This window comes from Seriola lalandi, unplaced genomic scaffold, assembly GCF_002814215.2.
Source record: "Seriola lalandi dorsalis isolate HSWRI2012SDOR001 ecotype SW California unplaced genomic scaffold, Sedor1 jcf7180002053686, whole genome shotgun sequence".
NCBI lineage: Eukaryota > Metazoa > Chordata > Actinopteri > Carangiformes > Carangidae > Seriola > Seriola lalandi.
The window spans coordinates 666,438-687,951 of record NW_019524239.1 but is presented as its reverse complement, the minus strand read 5'-3'; the positions used below and the strand labels follow the sequence as shown (position 1 = coordinate 687,951).

The following is a 21,514-nucleotide window of genomic DNA, read 5'->3' as shown; positions in this document are numbered from 1 at the left end:
GTTGTGCATCTGTTGTCTGGCAATTTCCTCCAACATTTGGCACACCTGCTCCAGGTAACTCAGCCCGGGGCTCAGTCCAGTCCCTACCTCCTCACCAAGCACCTGCACACATCATTAAGCAAGAAAAGTGTTACCTTCTAAGATACAAAGAAAAACACAATGTAAGTTTCCACAACTTCCTTCACTTCTCCATTGTGTTTGAAAAATCAGGCAGATTACTGCACTATGAAAAAAATATCACATATACAGTAGATAACCTTCTCTTGGTGGAATTGTCATGAAATCTCACTAAGTGTTAAAATGGATTCATTTTTGAGCAAAGGTTCGTGGTTCTCAGTAGATGAATGCTAATGACTTTACCGATGCCCTGAGTTTTCCTCTAGCACCACCATGAGGTTGACATTTGTGGGTTTGAGTAAAATGTCGTAACAACCATTAAATGGATTGCCATCAAATCTGGTGCGCACATTTATAACTGTGTTTCCCTGACGTCTCATACAGCAAAATTTCAAATCATCCATCACTTTGGTTTAGGACCAAATTCCTGCAAAAATAATGGCATTCAACCTCAGTTGTACTCTGTGCTTGGTGCTAATGAGCAAATGTTAGCATGCCAACATGCTAAACTAAGATGGTGAACATTATACCTGCTAAACATCAACATGTTAACAGTGTTATTGTGAGCATGATAGCATGCCGATGTTAGCATTTAGCTCAAGGCACTGCCATATCTAGGTACAACCTCGCAGAGCTGCTTGCATGGCTTCATGTAGCTGAAGGTTATTTAAAATTGTCAAAAAATTGTGAAAACCCATCACAATTTCCCAGAATAAGTGGTGCTGTCTTCATGTTTTCTGTTTTGACCAACAGACAGTTCAAATTAATAAAGATTAATGTAGATTATGATATTAAAGACTGTGCTATGTTTCATAATATTACTATTTGAATGTATAGAATTATTCTTTCTCATGAACCTTAAAATCTCAACTTGTTCAGTCAGAATATCCAGACTTAATACATGCATACATTGAACTGAATAAAGGAAGTATAGTCAGGTATGATTACAAAAATATAATAGGGTATTGTGTCCACTGGGTTGGTACAGTATATAGGATAGGCTACTTGGTTTCTCGATAATGCCTTCCTCAAAGCCTTTTAACCCTTTCCCTTACATAAGAAAATGAACAGTGTGCACACACACCCAAGTACTAAAAAAACACTCACAATCACAATTAAATACAATTGCAATTAATCCAGTTGTTTCAACACCTCTGTGCACTATCAGCATGAACTGGTTTTAGCACTGAGCTCAGCCATTCATGACAGATGTGAAGAGGAATGTCTCCAATGGTCCTTTACATACTTGCTCCAAATCAGATTCAGACAAATGTTTTTCCGGTGTGTGGTTACCAACATGTCACATTTATCAAGAAACGCCGCAGACTGCCCAACTTTCCCGTCGTCTCCATTCCTCTCATGCCTGCGGGTGTAAAGTCACCTGGGCAGACTGGTTTATGATCCCTCGCACCACAGACAGACTCATGGCAGGTTGCAAGCATGAAAGAGATCCTGAATGAGTAATGACATGCCTGTCCTAGTTTAAACTGCAGAGCAACTTTGTAAATGTGTGTTGCAACCTTTTAACTAGTGTAAAAGTAAAGGCCTTGTTGCAACTCTGAGACTTTCTACCATGGTTTCTTAACATTTGCTTTGCAAGACCATACATGTTAGTGTGAAACTTATTATGTAATTCTGAAGCCGTGGGAACAAATAAGAACAACTTTCATAGCCTTTTGAGTAACAGCAATAAGACACTGAATAAATATTTGAATCTCTTCTGTTTTTCCAAAAACAGAAAACTAAATTCTTAGACATTTGATTGACACAATTTGTTTTATGACATAAACAGTATCTCACCTCTGATCTCTGCTTATCACAACTCATAGACATTGGCCGTCTGCACAATTCTGACATCTGCCTGATGGGCGCTGATGGGTTGGCTGTTCTCCTTAGACTGAAACTCTCTGACCTTTGACCTCTCACTAAATCCGATGTGTGCCGTTTGGGCAGAAAAGATGCTTGAGGCTGTCGCCTGAGCACGTCCTTCACTGTAAGGGGCTCTGGGTTGCCCCTTTGATGTTTAGAATCAGTCCTCTGTAGTGCTTGCTCCACTTTTAGGTGCAGGGCGGTGGAGCCCCCAGGACGTCTGCTGGGACAGAGGTACGGGGACAAAGAGGAGGAAGAGGAAGGCACAGGAGAGGAGAGTAGAGGAGACTGTGATGTTGAGGCTGGAGTGAGTCCATGGCCTTCTCTTTCTGGAATAAATGCATCTATTTCTGCATTATCTGCTGAAACAGAGCAGGATGTGGCAAGGAAAGATGTGTCAGAGCTGGCTGTCTCCACTCCAGAGTCCACCGAGTCTGAGCGCAGGTTTGTGTCCATCTCATAGGAAGGTGTAGGAGAGTCTTCATCATTATTTCCAAGTGATTGTGAGTCAGAATAAAAGCTTCCTTCGGTCATCCAAGCCTCCATAAGGTTTCCAAAGCTCCTGTAAAGATTCATCTCCAAAGGTTTCTGTCCCTCACTCCTGAGCTACTGAACTGCAACAGGAACGTGAAGACACCAGTTGAAACAACCTACGCTGTCATTAGCCGAGGTGAGCTGGTGAAGTAGCATTCAAAACATCCCCTGTGATCCGCCTCTGTTCCTTCACCACGCCTCTCCTATCATCTGTCCTGTCACAGCGCGGAGCTGCATGTTGATACCTGCTCCTTCCTGTCGCTAAATACTGGGAAAAAGCTGTGATTCATCTACAGCACTATTTGACATTTGATTTGTCCTGACACCTGTAAGAAATCCAAGACATAACAAGAACAAGCTGTGACATGGTTGCACAGATTTAACCTGGGATACTCTGTGTATTTACAGACAGTAATCAGAAGGAAAGAGTGCACAACAAACTTCAGTTACATTGTGCTTCTCAGAAACAGTGGTGCTGTGAAGGGAGTGAAAACAAAGGAATGCTCATAGATAAAGCTAATCAACAGCAAGTCTGTGAACAACCATTTAAATTTTACCTACAAGTTGACATGGAAATAGAACTCACTTCTATGGCCGACGTGAATATGAGAACGGTAACATAATATGGTAAAATTCCTCAGCGGATATACAACATTATGGTATGTGTGCGAGAAGGGGAACTGTAAGGAGGAGTGGAAACAGTGAACGCTGTTTCGTCATTTCAACGAACAAAGACTAGAGATCTGAGACTGCAGGAATGTGTGTGCAGGAATGGACTCCTGTCTGCTTGATATGATCTACATTCCCCAGGTGGACAGTGACAGCACAGGTCGTCTGATCACACACACAGGCCCATTCACAATCCTGGAAACAAAAAACAAAAGCACGTTATACTCAGTCAGTTCACAGTCTGCTCACATTTACGCCTGCTGTCCTAATGAATTTTAACAGCCACTTAACTGTTCCCCCATTTTATTTATTTCTTTATTTACTTATAAATAATGTGTGGAATAATACTGTAGGTTTCCATACACTCATACACACACGCTAACCCATAAAGTGTTTATCCCTTACACTTTTTTATCTGTATTTTTACTTGATAATTATACTTGACTTCTGGTCCTTTGGTCACCTTCCTACTTCCTATTAGCAAAAACTGCAGAACGTCGCTAGGGGTCGTTGTTGAGCATTTCTCAAGAATATCTATCTATCTATCAATCTATCAATCTATCTATCTATCTATCTATCTATCTATCTATCTATCTATCTATCTATCTATCTATCTATCCATAAAAAATCTTTAAAGAAAATAACAGCAACTCCCTTTGCCTTTGTGTTCCACTTTCGTATCTTCATGTTTGGTCTGTAAATCTCACGGTCATCTTATTCGTTTATTTATTCAGAAACCCAATTTGAAAACACGATGAATGTTAATATAGATGAAGTCGGTGGACTTTCCCAGAGGTGACTGGGGTGAGGTGTTGCTTCGTCTGTCTGTCTCACAATAGTACAAGCTGAGGGCAGCAAAGATCCTCTGATGACTGAGCCTTTCGAGGAACAGGTGTAGTTCTTCGAGTATAGCTAGAGGATGGAAATCATAGCAAATCAACAATGATTGATAACCGGATTCTGACATTTACCCCTTTTCCCTATGACATTGGTTTCTTCCAAAGGTTTGGTCATAGCACTGTGTAAGAGGCAGTTAATTAACATGTTTGGTGTGTATTTATGGAAGTGAGTAAAAAAAAAAAAAAAAATTTTAAAAAAAAAGGAGTCTCGTTTTCAATTTACGTTACAGCGCAAATAATTGACATGTAAATCTCTGAATAATTATACAATAGGATATTTGTGGGGAGACGTTTTGAAAAATAATCCTGCTAAAGTCTTTGAATATGCGTGTCACATTTCAAAAAATTGTGTTGTTATTTTCTTTTTTTCTGGGGAAGGACCCAGCGTCCCCCACCCCATCTCCACTCCCTCTATTTGTAAAGCTCCCTGCTGTGTTACAGAAAACATTGTTATTTTCCTCCTTGCAGAAAAGGTTTGGATGCACACACGTCGGCTTAACGGCAGCGCAGAGCTCCATCGCTGTGTTTGTGTTTGATTCTCTGTAGCAACCAGCAAACACCACGACGAGGCGACCTGCCTCAGTCCATCCCCGGATCAATATGGAGAAATACGCCCCCAAATTCAGCAAAGTTCTGCTGACACCTGATCCACATTATATACCGGGGTAAGTACATATCTGCAGACATGAGAACTGCTAAGAAATACTGTAAAAAAAAATATATATCCTACATAACATTTAAAACAAAACATGAAGCAACTTATCGCGCAGGTGGAGCATGTCTCCTGGGTTCATTATTCCTGTGAAGTTATTTCAGTTCATAGGAGGACATACAATATGAACATGTCATAACATGTAATACGGTGTTATAGCCTTGCAAAAAAACACTTGAATTGTAATTTTGACATTTTATTTATTTATTCAAAGTTTATTTATTCAAAGTTAAGTCACAGTTATTCGTAAGACCTTATTTGCTGTTAGCCTATTGTGCTTTAGTACTGCATTAAACTGTGTGTGAAGGTGTATTTTGTTTCACAAAATTAAAAGTAGGCTGTTGTCTGCTACAGTAAATTACAATAGGAAAACAACAGTGTTAGCCCACTGTTGGAGAACACAATGTGAAATCTGTTAAAAATGATATAAATTTTCTATTAATTTCTCATTGTTTCAAATTGCAAAATTTGCTATGGAGGCTGCACTGTAGATGCTTGTTTCTCAGATATGCAGGGTACTGCCCACAGCTGAAGTTTAACATGGGGAAGTCCTACAGCCAGCTCACAGCCGAGCTGCTGACCAGTCCTGATGTGAAACACTCCAGTCGGCTGGTCATCCCCACAGATCCCGTCCGCTCCACTGTCACAGCTGACACAGCTGCTCTGACACTGAGAGGCATCCCTGACAGTAACTTGAAGAAGGTGATACCAGGATACACAGGTAGGTATATCACACTAACACAGGGTCAGCAAAGTAACTGAACACCTCATGGAAATGTGTTTTATATTGGGAACAAACACCGCTGTAAAGTTTGGCAACATATTAATTCACAAGCTGTTAATTACTTAGTAATGATGTGAAATAACTAAATACCAGTCAGTAGCACATGTCAGTTACATGTCAAGTCTGGCAAAAAGCGTTTGAAAATGGGAGATTTCACAGCAACATGAGAACAAATCATCCGTGTCTAACTGCTAAATCATTAAACCAGGTAAATGGGACAGAGTTGAAAATCAAGAAAACATCCACAGAACAGCTGCATAAAAGGACTCAGGCTGATATGATAAACATAACACTGCAGCAGTGTTTGCAGTGGTGAGTCAATGGTTGAAATGTTTGGTCTGACAATCACACACTTATGCACACATGCTTTTAAAGAGCATTTTAAAAGAGCACCCAAATTACACACAACAAAAACATATTTTCTAACTTCTAGCAGTCCCATGCAGATAGCTTCTGTGTTATTTGCAAAGGTTTTTTTCTCTGCCACTCCTCTTCAAATGAAGGTGAACAAGTTTTATCTGTGCATCAGTGGCTAAAAACTTTGTCTCGGCTACTCTGGATAATGTATAGACATTGTTGTGAACTGTTTTCATTGGAAACTTGTAGAACTTGTGCCAAAGAAATAGTCCCTTTGAAAACTGTTCACATTGTGTTTTGTGGATTATCAGGGTAACAGGGATGTTGTGGATAAATTCTTTAAAAGCACCACAAAGAAAGATCTGTTCACTGCTGTTGTACTTGGATGAAGGCATAAATCTCCAGAGACTAATATATTACAACCAGAGCAAATAAAAATTGAACCATATTCATGGCCAGACACCACTAAAAGTTCAGAGCAAACATAATTTTTAATGTTTCTTGTTGCTGTTTTAGGCTTCATTCCAGGACGTAAGAACTACTTTTCCTGCAGCTACTCTGAAACATGTCGTAAAGCCCTGACTGAGTTTTACCAGGAAGGGCGTGCACAGACTCGACGGCACTCGACAGACCTGCCAGTTATTGTCAACTGCACCGGCCAACAGTCTGAAGTAACACCCCTCTCTCTCTCTCTCTCTCTCTCTCTCTCTCTCTCTCTCTCTCTCTCTTTCTCTCTCTCTCTCTCTCTCTGTGTGTGCCATATACACACATTCTATGGCTCTACCACTCTCTTTCACTCTGTTGCCCACATACACATAGATGTTGACATGGCACCTCAGAGTAGGTTCACTCTTGTTTAATTATCCATGGTTGAGCTCCATTGTCAGTTCACTGTAATGTAATCCAATTTTTAAAAAAAAGAAAAAAAAAGGCAGAACTTGACAGCTCTCTAGTACAACCAAGCACAGATTCACCAGTTATGTCTCTGAGAGGAAATATAATATTGTCACATGATCACAACAATCATATGATCTCTGAGCCATGCATGTTTCAACGGTCTCATGTCATCTTCTGGCCCAGAGACCAACCCTCCCCCTGACAGCGATCACCAATGAAGTGATCTCCTACAAGCCCTTGAAGCCCTTCGTCCCCTCTGGAAAACCATATCACATGGAAGATGATAACCCGCACAAGTACTTTATCTCAGGTACCCGACAGGAGAGTTTTACAGCTGGTACCTGTAGCATGAAATAAATGTATGCAGTAGTTTTACTGCATTGCTGCAGGTTTAACATGCTGTAGGCCTTAATCCACACAACGCTGACATCACATTTTAAATGACATAGCAAACTTGTTAGCATCAGCTGCTTAATTACACACCCATAAAGAGTGACATTAGCATTCATATGTAGTTGTGTTTCTGGCCACCAGACAAACATAAATCCAATAATTAACCTCCTTTGAGCTCTGTTTTGGTCTCCACTAACTCCTGAGGGAATATATGGCTCTTTGGCTGCTGAAAGCTCCGCTATGTCCACTGGTGGCCAGCTTTGCCTGTGTGTCATTTGGTAGTGTGCAGTAGACATTTCTCTAAGCAGTCAAAAATGACACTATGAGGGACAGTATATTTGCAAGCAGGAAGACCAAATAGGTATCTGAAAACGGTATTGATCTATCAGTACAGGTTGTAAAGCTAAAACAATTAGCGAAAGGAGGCTGAAAAGCTGTTGAGGGCTGTGCATTGGGTAATTATCTGTGGGTTCACTACTTAGCAATCCCTTTCACATTACTTATACGGTCATTTCAGTTAATATAAAGGTCAATATATAGCCTACTCTTGCATAAAAAAAATGCCTAAAATACTCCAACAGCTTAAAGAGTGATGTCTTTTCGCAGGATTTACGGGGCATGTGCCAAAATGTCGTTCCTTAATTGGTAAAGGTTACCCCATCACCACCAACCAGGCACTGATCCAGTTTGGGAAGCAGCAGCAGAGTGACCCAACGTCCCATGACACTGCAGGGAGGAAGGACAGTTCAACACCTCCCATGCCCACTATCTATCCATCAAACAGGGGTGTGGTGCCATCATTCACAGGACACATCCCAGGTCTGTGTCAGAGCTAAGCAACACATTTCACACCACGAAGCCTTGTGATCAGACAAACTGTAAAAGTTACTTAACTTAAATTGATCACTCCGCCAGGGGAAAACATCAAGCATGTCTAACTCTTCCCACAGGATACCAGTTCATGTACGGACATACCTTTGGTCAGCTTTCCCAGAATGCACTGGAAAAGAGCGGCATCAAGAGGACCCTTCGAGAAAAGTCATAAACCAATCTCAATAAAATGATCATTACTGGCATGAGTCAAACCTAATAACTTCTCAGGAAGTCTTCACATTTCTATGGGAACATAAATAAACATTTGTACACTGCTGGCATACAGAAAGAAGACAGGTAAATATGTTACGTCTTTATTGACAGGGTTTGATTGTCACTGGGCATTAGAGGAAGCATTCAGAGGCTTAGGAGAAAGTAATGCTGGGTATTATAATTTCACAGACTTCACATTATTGTAGTACATTAAAAAAATCCTCCATTCAGCAACATATTTTCTATTCTTTCCTCCTGTTTATCAAACTACCAGTCTATCAAAATATACCTTACACACATTTAAATACCTGAAACAGCCACAAGATGGCTTATATTTGTGCAACTGAACAAACGTCACTGGAAGACATACTACTCAGTATAACCATACATTTCCACACATTTAAAACTCCAGTGCAAGAAAATGTCCACAAGCTTACCCTACAGCTATAAAAACATTAACAGGAAGAGAGATCTAATAAAGACTGGAGCACCTATACTGTATATACTGTTTGTTCATTCATGCACCTACAGTAAATCCATGCTAGGAATTTGCTCAAAAAGGCAAGTTACTGGAAATAAAATCATCACTGACAATGCACTATAAGAGGCTGGTGTGTGTGGCATATTTGGCACTAGTAACAGTGTATTGCTTGACTTTTCTTTTTTTCACCTATCAATGAGATTAAGGATAGAGCTAAGAAGAAACTGACAGTGACATATGAGAAATGGATCATTTTGCACCACGTGAATGTCCAACAGTCTACAGCAGGTCAATATTCACATTTTATGATTGATATTTGCCTACAAGAAATACATAGGGGAGTAACAGAAGCCCCTACTTACAGTTATTCCAGAGTGCGATTGCAAAAAGGGGCATTGGTCGTAATTCATCAAGCTATTTCCTGGAGAGAGCTCTGTGGAAATAATCCAGCTGCTCCTGGTAGTCTTCATGAAGCCTCATTTCACAACTAATATGAGCACAAATAAAAAAAAGTACATGGGTAAAACAACAACTGAGAGACATTTTAAAACCAGGAGCCAGTTGCACCAAAAGTTCAAAGTAAACAGTTTATAACGAAGGCTAAGTGTAAACGAAGTAAAGATTTACACATCGCTAAATTAAAACAGGTTGCACCACACAGGTGATATAAAATTTGATGGACATATCTGACATGACACTGGATCAAAATGTTGTTTAATAATGAGGTAATCTCCACAGAAATAACTGAACATAGTTCATGCTAGTTATAGTTTATGCTCATGACAAACTAAATGACTAGCTAGATAACCTCTGTTAGATTAGCAGGGTCAGATATTCTGAAACATATTTCTCTGAATGAAGATCTTAAAAAATAAAAAAGCAAAACTATCATTTACAGAGGATTAGAATTTAAGTTTAATATATGCTTTGGCAATATATTTTTTAGTTGAATGATTTCGACAGGTGTTTTCTTACACATTAAGGTTTTTACTGTTGTCAAGAGACATTTCTGTTTAATGGTGCAACCTGATTAGTGATTTAGTTTGAAACTAGCTGATAGTTTTATAAGAACTTAAGGACTCGCAAACTTAGTAATGGATTTATGAATAGCTGGTGCAACGCTAAGCTTGATGAATCTGGGCCATTGCCAAAACTGTTAATCTTGTATTTTATGTGCTTTTTGATCAGTTCAGCAGTGTAATTGAACACCGTGTATATCATGCAGTTAAGACTTTTTTATTATTACAGTACATGGGCTCTGTCCTCCACCCACAGAGGGTGTAGTCTTCAGTAGTCCTTGTTTTTGTCAGTCTGTGCTCCTACTAGCTTCATTGACTTTATGGACTGAGCCAAGAGTCCAAGCTGCGATTTATCCAAATGAAGCCACTGTGATGGTCGCCTGAAACCAGTCATAAAGAGATACTGGTCATTAGTGCAGAGTTACATTGTCACTCTCTCATTAATCTTTATGAAGAAGAAAAAGCAGAAACAAGCAGACCAATATTAAGGAGAAAACAGAGGTTAAATTACTGTGAACATCAAAATAACAAAAGCTGTGCTTGTTTTCATTGCACATGGCTGGTTCTTACCTTCTGGTTTGTGCTCCAGTGTGACTCAGAGAAACTGTTTCTGCTCTGGTGGAAGTATCTGCTGCTCCAAACAGTTTGGCCCAGCGCAGTCCACCCTGACAAGGGCTCTCCGCCTGGACACAGGTTGACACATTTGGGGTCCCAGTGTCTTTATCTCTTCTCCTCTCTTCTTGTCTGCTGTCCATACTTATCTGAGACCAAGTGTCTGCATAATTCTGGCTACAGTCCTCCCCTTCAACTACACCATCCATAAGGTCAGGCTCCTTTGGCCACCACTCTGGAATAGGAGCTAACAATGGACTCCTGTTACTCTGCATCCCTCCATACTGCTGCTTGATGCAACTTGAATTCAGAGGACTGAGTGACTCTTGGTAACGCAGACCTATCTGGTGTGAAATCTTAGTTTGCTGGCTGCTGTGGCTGCTGTCCACCTTTCTGTCGGCTTGCAGTAGTGGCCAGCTGGTCACTAGGAGGGCTGAGCATGGCGGAGGTGGAGAGACGTGCTGCTCCTCAGGACACAGCTGCCTGTCCCGTAACAGTCGAGGCTCAAGGAGCAAGTTGAGGTCAAAGGGCAACACAGAGAGCGGCTGCAGCAGAAGCAGCAGCTCCTGAAACAAGGGCTGACACCGCCCCAGTGACATCGACAGGAACCCCCAAGAATGGTAGTATGTTGTTACCACACCTGTGGAGACAGTAAAGGGTGTGAACACACAAAGATCTAAACATATGTAATGATTTGCTTTAACAAATATTTAACAAGACTCTTATATGTACTTGGGCTAAATGCTAATGTCAGCATGCACAAGGTCACAATGTTAACACATTGATTCTAAAATTTATTTCTTGACTGAAGACCCACTTTTTCAGAGCTTTCAACCCCCCCACAAAAAAATATATACATACATATATACGTATATATACATATTGTCAAATTAAAAATGTTGATTTCATTATCTCAGTTTAGAATTTGCATGCTAACGTTTGCTAATTAGCACTAAACACAGAGCACATAAACTTAACCAAAGTACACCTCACCCTGTGGGGAACATGAATAGTTAATAGTCACTGAGATATTTCAGTGTGGACCAACATTACCTCCCCGGAGCCCAAAGTTAGCATGGCAAAAACAAATTAAACTTGGTGCACTCACCTTTCTGACTCTGAAGGTGACTGAGCCAGAATTCCAAAGCTCTCAAGCTGAAAGAGCAAATAACCATCAAAAAGATACAAAGGTGTTTATGTACAGACATCAAAGACATTACTATTCTTCAGCATCATTAATATCACCAAAGATAAGATCACTTTGGTACATACTTAAGCAGGCCCATTATGAAAGCCCTCAGTCTCATGCTGTGGCTAGTGAGCTGGGGACACTGTCTGATTTTTGTGACCAGGCTGTGGAGGACCTTTGTGGACGGACCTGTCGTGGGGTTGGACAGACATCAAAGACACTCCATCAAAGAGCCCACAGCAAACAGTAGTACTACAAACAACACTGTCCCACCTGTCCATTGAGACAAAGCCATCTAGTACTGCTTGGCAAACTGATCCAAAAGTGCATTAAAGATTGAATCATTCAATTATCTTATAGTTGAATTTACCGATCCTAGTCGAGACTTCCACCAAAGTCCAGCAGTGGTTGCGGCGCTGCCCGATGATGAGATCCAGTTTGTGATCCCGAAGCCCGTCTTCTAAAATATTCTGGATCGTTGGACACAAATGTTCCAGGACCAGGCCGGCAATTGTGGGACTGCAGGAGCTGTTACCCAGTCGCATCTGTGCCACAGGGAGATAAATATAATACAGTATATTTCCTGCTGACACAAGTTATTTGACTCCAGGCCTAGAATGTAAGTAATATCAGTTTGGCACTTTTCCATTGTGACACACACTGTAGCTCAAGGTGCTTAGCTCTGCCAATTCATACCTTTTCTTCAGGGTCTCTGCTGCTGCCAAAATGAGCCATGATCAAATCCACTGCCCTGCTCACAGACCTGAGCAAACCTGGAGACGTTGGACAACAGAGGTTGGGACAAGCTGAAGTTAGAAGTTAGTACTTCAAGCATTCTTTTGGCTGACACAAGACACTAACAAGAGAGTTGAAACTTTTATTTTTCTACGATAAGTGTAAAGGAAAATCAGCAAGAATAGTAGTAGAATAGTCCGACCCGTTTCCAGTGCAACAAAATGTACCTTTTTAGTTTTTCCTCACTAACTGGGTCAATGCACATACATATGAGAGAATGCCTTCAGGGCTCATCATACTGCAGGAATGCAAATGTGAACGAGAACTAAAGATGAAAGAGTCAGTTTTCCATTTCAACGGTGACCCTCACTGAATGGCTTTCCTCCCTGCCTTCCTCTCTTCATCTCATCCTGGCTAGCCTCTGCAAATGTCACGGTAAATTCTTTATGCATGTTGACGCTGCCTGCAGTGCTGCACCACACTGACTCTTCACCGCTGCTGCAAATACATCCATCGATGATTAACCGTCACAAAAGGTTCGCATTTATATAATTGCATTGGCACCAAGAGGCCCATATGGCAGCACTAAAACAAAATGATTAGGAGTGTTATAAATCATTAGCACTGTTTCTACTGCATCATTCTCCCTCTCCTTCTCTTGCAGTCACACTCACATAGGCTACAGAGCAGAAGGCTCAGCCAATCCTGTGTTGGGAGAGTTAAAAATAGGTCATGTTTGAAAGGAAGCCCCTTCAGGGTATTGAAGGCACTGCTGCAGCACAGAGAGATTTTATTGCCGCTCTCAGCGGCTCATCACTGAATAGACAATCCAATCAAGGAGGAATCCTTAAGCCGTTACTGCTACTGAGTCACTTTTTACTCCATTCACATTCCCGAGTGTGTCACATACTGTGTTTCACACCATGTTTTATACAAACTGATATAGTGTGTCGGTCATTAGTTGACCCTCACCTCTCCTCTGAAGATGGCTGATAGACAGGGACTCGTAAGATGTATCGGGGGAGAGGCAGAACTCTGTGGGTGGCCTGTCACTCAGGATCAAAGAATCACTGTGCTGACTCTGACTATGCTTCCCACTGAGCCCAGCAGAGTCCTGCATTTGCTGTGGATGCAGCCCAGAAGCAGCCAAGGAGAGCAGAGAACTCAAAGAGGAGAGAGGAGCTACCGAGGAGAGGGCAGCTGCAAAACTACCATGAAAAAAGCCGGAGTCGGCTGCAGGTGTAGCTCTGAACTGTGGGCATTTCTTTTCTGGTTGCAAGATTGTGGGAGGAGATGAGGAGACTTGCAGGTTTGAGTGATGTGTATCAGCGGTTAGGGGTAAAGTTGGTGGTGTATGAGAGAATATTGAATGGTAGGAGGTGTGGTTTTGGGACTGATGGGGACTTTCAGGTTCAAGCTTGGCGTGGCTCTGCTCAGGGGTGAGGTTGATCAGGTCCTGGTAGGTGGGAATTTTAACAAGGTGCGATTGATTTTGGCCTGAGATCAGATTTACAAAACTGGTAGTCTGAGTTTCGCCTGAGTATGGGCTTGTTTTATCTTGCACCTGAACCGGTTTGGGCTTTATGCTGCTGTGAGATGGATCCAGGCTGCTTCTTGATGTACATGGACTCTGGCGTCCTTGGTTTCTGCTGGACTGGTTCCATGTGTGTCTGCGGCTGAAGCACTCTGGGCTCGGTGTGCATGTGGAGCAGGTGTCAGAGCTTGAGGGACCTTCCAGGAAGATGGGGCAGTGGCTGCCCATGGGTGAGGGCTGAAGATTAGAAAAGCACTGACGGCTTTTGCCCTTTCCCTTGAAGCCAGGCCGGGAGCTACTGGACTTGCTGCTCTTGTGATTTATGTACTGCTCCAGAAGACAGCCCAGGTGCTGGGCCTGGGACTGAGGTTTGTCTGCAGGAATCAGAACGAAGGGCTGAATGGGCAGCGAGGTCGGCCTCTGGGCCTTACTGTAGCGCACCACTACATTTTCCAATGAACACGCACCTAGAAGGAGGTAGAGGATAAGAAGAAGAGACCGAACAGATGTTAGATTTACTTACAAAACTGTTTCTTTTTTTCTGATAGTGTGTCTTTGCATATCTTTTTCTCCTACTAATAAAACCTAGCAACAGAGAAAAAACATTTCTTCACCGTTGCCTTACCCTTCTCAGTAGCATCAGTGTTACAGTGCTCCTGGTCCAGAATCACAGATGGCTGTGTGAACATAGCACTTGTGTCTTGGCATTTGCTGCTATGTGGGCTACACTGGCTGGGGCACTGTGAACAGGGAGTGTGGGAGAGGTTCTGGATGCTGTCTGTATGTTTCTTCCTGCAGAGGGCTTTGTCAGTGGAGGTGGTGGCAACCTGGTAATCATAGGTCGGAAACTGGGGGCTGTCAAACCCGGCGCTGCACTGTGCTGAGGAGAACCTCTTCTCCTCCTGTTGATCCTCGGTCTCCTGAAAGCGATAGACAACGAAAAGATAGAAGTGCTTAACCGACTCATCACTCTATTTTCACTTTCTTTCTAACAAGGAACCCTTTATAAAGGGTTTGTTAAAACTAATGGCTTCAATCATTTACTAATGCTTATAAATGTATCATAAGCCACGTCTCAAACCATGAATAAATACTCATGGATTTCTCACTTTCTTATAAGTAATACTAATATTACTTACTAAATAACTAATAAAGGCTTGTCACAATAATCCAACGAGTCTATAGAAAGAGTAAATACATTTCTAATAAATGGATTCTGCAGCTGTTTTCCAAAATGTAAATGATCAAATGATCCATTGGGGATCTACTTGATTAACTTATTGATTATTACTTATTAATTAAGACAAAATAAGACTCATGCTGAACAAGGACAAACACCAGATAAAGGTCTTATAACTTATCTATATTACATGATTTATTAACTATTAATAAGTATTAAGCAAACATATATACACACACATATATATATATATATATATATATATATATATACACACATATATATATATATATATTAAAAGTAAGTTAAATATACTTAACTTTAATTAAATTAAATTAAATTATCAGAAAGTGGTACTGAGATGTTCTAAGCTTGCAGGTCAGAATATAATACATACACACAATGCCTCTGTTAGTGCAATCCTGTCATGTTCTCTGTCTTATATTTGCAAACAGTCACTGCCCTGTACAACCCATGTATCTACAAAACACGGTTTTTCATAAACAAAGAAAAACAGCTCTGTTTTCAGCTTTATGACAATGCCTTTTCCATATAATCCAACTGAATCTTCAATGATTTATTTAGATTAAGAAGTGAAACAATTTTCCCAACCTTTTAAATTTACATTTAAAAATTCTGAATTACCAAATTCCAAGATTTATTTCTTAAAAATATTTTACTGTAAAAGTTGATGTTTAACATACATTACTATGACAAAAGCTGTTGTATTCACAAATTACCTTCTTGACTTCTTTGTGTTGTCCTTCTTTCTTATGATGGTTAAAGAGTTCAGGGGGAGGGAAGGGGCTGATTCTGCTCTGACCCTCGGGGCAGCTGGTGAGACTGGACCAGGCTGGGCTGGGCGACTGAGAGGAGAGATCACACGTCACAAGCTTGTAGTACTTCTGGTTGGTCCCCATGGCCAGTGTGGCCTGGCTTCGGAGGCAGGCAGTCAGGTCTGATACTTCCAGAGAAGAGAGACCTGGGGGTAGCGGCTCCAGGGAGTAAAGGTTGCAGTTCGAGTCGAGGCCCTGGGGAGACCGGCAGGAAGCAGAGGGCTTCACGCCAACCTCCTCTTTCGGGGAAGAGTTAACTGTCATGTCATCTTGCCGGAGGTCCTCGGTCGGAGTCTGGGGAACCGGTTGGAGGTTGAGGAACACGGATCCCTCACATGACTGAGAGGGGTGGACTGCAGGACTGCTGAGGTCGTGGGGCGTGGCAGGGTTGTTGCTCCTGTTATAGATGGTGCAGAAGTTAACCAGGATGCCGTCAGAACTGTTACAGGAAGAGTCGCTGACATACTCTGCGTGACTGTTGGACAACAACTCTGGGGAACATTTGTGCTGGCCGTGGATGCAGCAGGACATGTTATCCTTCAGTCTGTCTGAGTCCGGCTCTCCACAAGCCATCATCGTGATGCCAGATCTGCTCACATGAAAGCACTGGCATTCAGTCTGCGGTGAGTCCAGCTGGTTAGGCTGGTTAGAGAGCCACTCCTGGTTACTCTCAGCACCCAGCACAGTCCCTTCATTGCCCCATTCGCTGTCGATGTCGCCATGGGGCATTGTGTAATTTCTGGCACCATTATTTAGTGGCCAGTTGGAATTTCCATGCAATACAAAAGATGAGTCCTCGTGATATCTGTGCAGATTATCTCCATCACTATCTTCATCTTCCTCATCCTCATCTAGCTCTGTATTGGGAAGGAATGAGTTGTGTGAGCGCAGACTGCCTCCTTTTCCCCCAGAGCTTTCCTTCTTTAGATGGGAACTCGTCTCCTCTGGCGACGAGGTGGAGTCGTATCTCCCGCTGCTGTCGCTGGCCCCCTCCTCCTCCGCTCGGTCCTCATTGAGACTACTGTAGCTGCTGGAAAAATGTTTTCGTCCACCGGTGAAGGCGTGCTCTCGGTTGAGCGATTCTTGCTCTGGGAGGGAGACAGCTCGGGTCAAGCCTACTGAGCACAGACGGCCGGGCCTCTTGGCCGAGCTGCACAGGGCCTGGACAGGAAGTTGCCATGTGGGAAGCTGCACCACAGGGAAGTGGCATGCTATCAGGGTGTCCCCTGAGAGACTGGATGCTCCAATCATACTGCTGGATGAAGTTGGACCATGGAAACTGTCGCCATGTTCCTACAATTAAACCCTGAAAGGACACAACAGAATAGAATCATTTTTTAAGCGTGCTTTGAAATCTGCTTTGAATGTGGTTTTAGTGGTGCACGAACATATTCACAACTAGGCCAGAGGATGCATACAGGAGTAGAACAGTAGACTATATGTGCAGAAAATAGAGTACATGGAACAGTCAATCTCTACCACTACTGCGTATTCAGGCAGAATACAGTTTGGTTGTCGAAGGTGATGAAAAATGCATTGAGCTTGTTCCATGAGAATATACTAATGAGAATTAAAAATGCATTACATAAATGCAGTAGAAATGTTTTGTGGAACCTCACCACACTTCCTGAGGCTAATCAGACAGTAACAGCAGTGCAAAACTGCTCATTTTATTAGGAAGTCTTAGGACAGTAAGATTAAAGTTTAGGTGTAAACTCTGTGTGAGGCTCTGAGAGGGGGGGTGGCATTATGTCCGATTGGATAAATTTGAGTGAAATCATTTTAAATTTTGTGCAAACCATGGAGACATATTTTAATGCTGCATGTAAATGTTAACTGTATAAATCGTCTATTGGTCTTTGCTGTCTGTATTTGAAGTGTTTATGTTGATCTCCCTGTGAGACTGCTCCTGGGTTTTTCTGTTTTGCCTGTGTAGGTGTCAAAATGATCCAGTTGTTTCTCTAGCTGTAGCTAAAGCAGGATCATTGCCTCAGGGACCCAATTACAGACTTTAGTGGTTAGTAACAAAAATGCATCTTTAGTTCTGGTGTAAGAGCATCCCAACAGAGCAGAAAAAGATAAAAAAAAAACAAAAAAACAAACAAACCATAAAGCGCAACTGCAGGCCACTCCTGTCAGAGTCTGCTGCCTCACTTTAAACCACTGGTCCTCCAGTCTAAGTCCTACTGTGCTGTCTGCATCTGGCCCTCAGCACAGCCGACACTCCATAATTCAGTCAACCATTAAAAAACTCCCCCTCTGTCTGCCTGGGCCAACCACAGGCTCTCACAGTTACTCAGCTGCTCTGTAACTAGGGCAGCTGCACTGCAGAGATGCTCCGCTGGCACTGCTCAGAGTAAATACATTTTCACATCAGTTTAGTTAATTCAAAGTGTTACCATATTCATACATAATGCTCCCGGTTGTATACACATCAAGCTTGAAACAAAAAAAAAATTCCACACAGGTAGCAGAATGATAATAATAATTATAATAATAATCACTATACCAAGTATAAAGACTGTTACCAAGTGAAAAAAGTAATTACAAAAGATCTGGAAACTGCACATGAAATATTTAACCACTGGAGAGTGCTGATGACATTCAATCAGAGAATTAGAAACCAAAGTGAATAAAGATGAAATCAGCTATTCAAGTTATCAGTTATAATAAATGTTGCTAGGATACAACCACCACAATTTACTGATATCTGCCATAGCCCTGATGTTGTCTAGTGAATTTAGAGTAGACTGAAAATCGTGTTCAGAAAATTCAAGACAGTGTTTGGAGCTTTTCATGGCAGTCAGACTGTTGTTCTGCTGCCTGGCCATAATATGTAAACAACCTAAACATCTGTTGCAGATGACCACGAGGATGTAATCCTCTTTATCATCACAATGGTACAATAACAACATCTTTGGCATGGCAACAAATAGTAAACACATCAATAACATTACAACAGTAATACCATTTAAAGTACATTCAGATCATAAATATGTAAAAATTTCTCAAATGCTATGATGTGCTATTTAAAGTCAGAAGAATACTCTCTTCCTTTTGCCTGCTTTCCTGATTTCAAACAAAATGTTTGAAAAAAATGTATTTGAACAGACTTTTAATCCTAAAATTAGCATTTTAGCAGAGAGTCTGTTTATTTTTAGTCCTTCAGATGTTCAGCAGGAGCACACAATCCCAAACTGCTCCCTTGTGTAGGTGTGAGGAAGAATGTAAGGAAATTGTTTCTGGCAACAACAAAAAAAAAAAACTAATTTAAAATCAATATGTTTACATTTAATTATTAAGATTAATGACTGGTAATGTAATATGATGAGGACTGGTTAGGCCACGTTGTATTCAATCTTTGAACAGTTCAGTAGTTCAATATCACAGGAAAGTAGGCCAGTGTGACTGACTAGTTGTCTGCAGAGGACTAACAATGTCACTGCAAAGCGAATACGACTCCTGCATGTTATCGCCGCTGGACCTCCCCTCAACTTGCAGCACAAATATCTATGGCAAACGGCTCTGTCCTCTGGGTACCGGAGCAAACCGAGACGACTGTGATTAACTGAACTATTTCACTGTCAAGTCGAGTCAGCCATCTCACATGAACGATGAGACTGTGGTTCTGTGAAAGAGGAGAGTCTGAGGCCCACTGTTGTTGTTGTCGTTGGAGACGGACTCAGGTCTTGATGCTGCTTGTTATCAGTGATGTCTCTCTGTAATGAGACGGCATCATTACAGATCGTACTGATGTGAGGGAAAGTTTCAGTAAGAACTCAGTGATAGTTAAACATGATCAGATGTGATGTTCAACCTGAATCCTGGGTCTAGTAAAGTGTGCGTTCGTGTGTTTGTGTGTGTGTACTTTGTGAGGACCAGTTTGAATTTTAGACCATTGGAGGGAGGACATTTTGGCCAGTTCTCACTTTCCGACACACCCTCAAATGGCTGTTTGAGGGTTAAGACTTGGTTTTAGGGTTTAGGTTAGTGATACATTTAGGTATGGGTCAGGGTTAGGCAGTCAGTTGTGATGGTTAAGGTGAGGGTAAGGGGCTGGGCAATGCATTATGTCAGTAAGTGTTCTCACAAAGAGAGCTGTACACACATGTATTTGTTTTGTTTTCATGATGAAAATGAAATATTCGACCCGAAAGACCCGAAAGTAGGACAACATGTTAGACAACAAGAGATTTGCCAAAGGAGCCATCCATGTAAAAAGTAGCATTTCTCTCTATGTCCCACACACACACACACACACACGCAGACGCACGCGCGCACACATAGAGAATCAAGATACAGCTGAACAACTGACTTAGAGGCAAAGTAGCACATAAAAAAAAAAAAAACAGGCGCTCATGCATTCAATGATACACCTACTTGAAGACAGTCATCCGTCAGAGGTGATATCCATCCGCTTCTTCCAGGTGACTTTGATTTGCAGGTGCGGTGAGGTCCAAAATCATGCAACCCAACATTTAAAAAAAAAAAAAAAGATCATGCGAGTGTTCTACGCACATTTGACGTCAAATGTGCATCAGAGAGCAAATATTTTCATCTCTACTACCTGATATCCAATGTGTTATCTCGGCGGTTTTAAACTGTAACACAGGGTAATATGAAACCGGTTCGACATGAAGGTCCGAGCAGAAGCAGTGGTCCCCACGCCGCTGCTTCAGCACCGCTCAGGCTGGGGGAGATATTGCGTCACAACGGCTTTAGCCAATGAAGAGAGAGAAGTCCCTGCCAATCAAAGCATCCAGACACCTGGTAGGAAAACAGTTAAAAGCCCGTGAACACATTTTTTTTTTTTTTTTTTAAAGAATGATAAAAATAAACATCAGGGGTAGACGTATAACTTACAGCCTCGTAATAGCACAGTGCCTGAATTTTTGCATTATTTAGTGATGAGTCACACATATGACTTATTAAATCAGATGTCATTTTAAAAAAAAAACTACCTACTATATACTAAGGGGAAAACATAATAATATTAATATTAACATTAATTATTCCGCTATAACACTCTGATCATATTACTGTTCATGATCTGATATTCATATTTTCTCATTTCTAACTATCTACCTTATTCAGTACACATTTTATCTTCATGATTCAAAATATATTTAACAGTGTAAACTTGTGATGCAGTGATTAGTTTATAAAATTAGAGAGTACAGTGCAAAGCACAGGGACGGTCAAATCACAAATACGCCGGTGCCTTATTCAGCTCACTAAGCCTGGCTCAGCTCGCCCTCCAGTGGTGACAACGAGCTGTCAGCTACTGATGCATTCCTTCCCACCAAATCTACCATGATAACCAGTTTCAGATACAGTGTTGGTGTTGCAGATATCAGAGGTCAATCAGCTCTTTGTTAATATTTGTTATCTCCAAACCAGACACAACTAAGATTTTAATATATTAACATGGTCAAAAATATCCTCACAATTCCCAGCCTTACTACTCATCCTCGGCACAAAGTGACCTTTGACACAGTAACTATGGTCCGTTTCCGGTCAGTATTCACATAGATATGCAATATTTCTGTATATTTATTTGAAATTCAACATTGTTTTGGTATTTCATTATTTATCATATGAGCTTTTGGTG

General features: G+C 41.5%; 3 protein-coding genes across 3 annotated transcripts; 1 reads left to right on the top strand and 2 right to left on the bottom strand.

The window, feature by feature from the left end:
* Positions 1-3: 3 nt before the first annotated feature.
* LOC147819406 (uncharacterized) lies at positions 4-2,757 on the bottom strand (the record flags this gene model as incomplete). The annotated part of the gene is made up of 2 exons (XM_087172736.1): positions 1,918-2,757; positions 4-102 (listed from the first exon to the last, which is right to left on the bottom strand). Coding segments are annotated over exons 1-2 (744 nt in total), but the record flags the coding sequence as incomplete, so codon positions are not given.
* Positions 2,758-4,637: 1,880 nt separating this feature from the next.
* cimip2b (ciliary microtubule inner protein 2B) lies at positions 4,638-8,369 on the top strand. The gene is made up of 6 exons (XM_023401477.2): positions 4,638-4,753; positions 5,307-5,521; positions 6,458-6,612; positions 7,022-7,148; positions 7,838-8,050; positions 8,182-8,369. Exons 1-6 carry the CDS (start codon positions 4,689-4,691, stop codon positions 8,274-8,276), a joined length of 870 nt encoding a protein of 289 aa, XP_023257245.1. The 5' UTR covers positions 4,638-4,688; the 3' UTR covers positions 8,277-8,369.
* A 35-nt stretch (positions 8,370-8,404) lies between these two features.
* Positions 8,405-20,522, bottom strand: LOC111651517 (AP-4 complex accessory subunit RUSC2). Its single transcript, XM_023401476.2, has 10 exons — positions 20,284-20,522; positions 15,808-17,209; positions 14,513-14,807; positions 13,326-14,354; positions 12,315-12,391; positions 11,989-12,163; positions 11,702-11,807; positions 11,538-11,584; positions 10,388-11,069; positions 8,405-10,197 (listed from the first exon to the last, which is right to left on the bottom strand). Exons 2-10 carry the CDS (start codon positions 17,152-17,154, stop codon positions 10,086-10,088), a joined length of 3,870 nt encoding a protein of 1,289 aa, XP_023257244.1. The 5' UTR covers positions 17,155-17,209; positions 20,284-20,522; the 3' UTR covers positions 8,405-10,085.
* Between the last annotated feature and the right edge of the window lie 992 nt (positions 20,523-21,514).

What these genes read in the sequence shown, in the direction of transcription:
- cimip2b (XM_023401477.2), top strand. Translation starts at nt 4,689, where the DNA reads ATGGAGAAATACGCCCCCAAATTCAGCAAAGTTCTGCTGACACCTGAT. An exon ending in GGTGATACCAGGATACACAG is followed by an intron (nt 5,522 to 6,457) that starts GTAGGTATATCA and finishes TTGCTGTTTTAG; the next exon opens with GCTTCATTCCAGGACGTAAG. An exon ending in ATTCACAGGACACATCCCAG is followed by an intron (nt 8,051 to 8,181) that starts GTCTGTGTCAGA and finishes CTCTTCCCACAG; the next exon opens with GATACCAGTTCATGTACGGA.
- LOC111651517 (XM_023401476.2), bottom strand. Translation starts at nt 17,154, where the DNA reads ATGATTGGAGCATCCAGTCTCTCAGGGGACACCCTGATAGCATGCCAC. An exon ending in AACACAAAGAAGTCAAGAAG is followed by an intron (nt 14,808 to 15,807) that starts GTAATTTGTGAA and finishes TATCGCTTTCAG; the next exon opens with GAGACCGAGGATCAACAGGA. An exon ending in GCAGAGACCCTGAAGAAAAG is followed by an intron (nt 12,164 to 12,314) that starts GTATGAATTGGC and finishes CCTGTGGCACAG; the next exon opens with ATGCGACTGGGTAACAGCTC.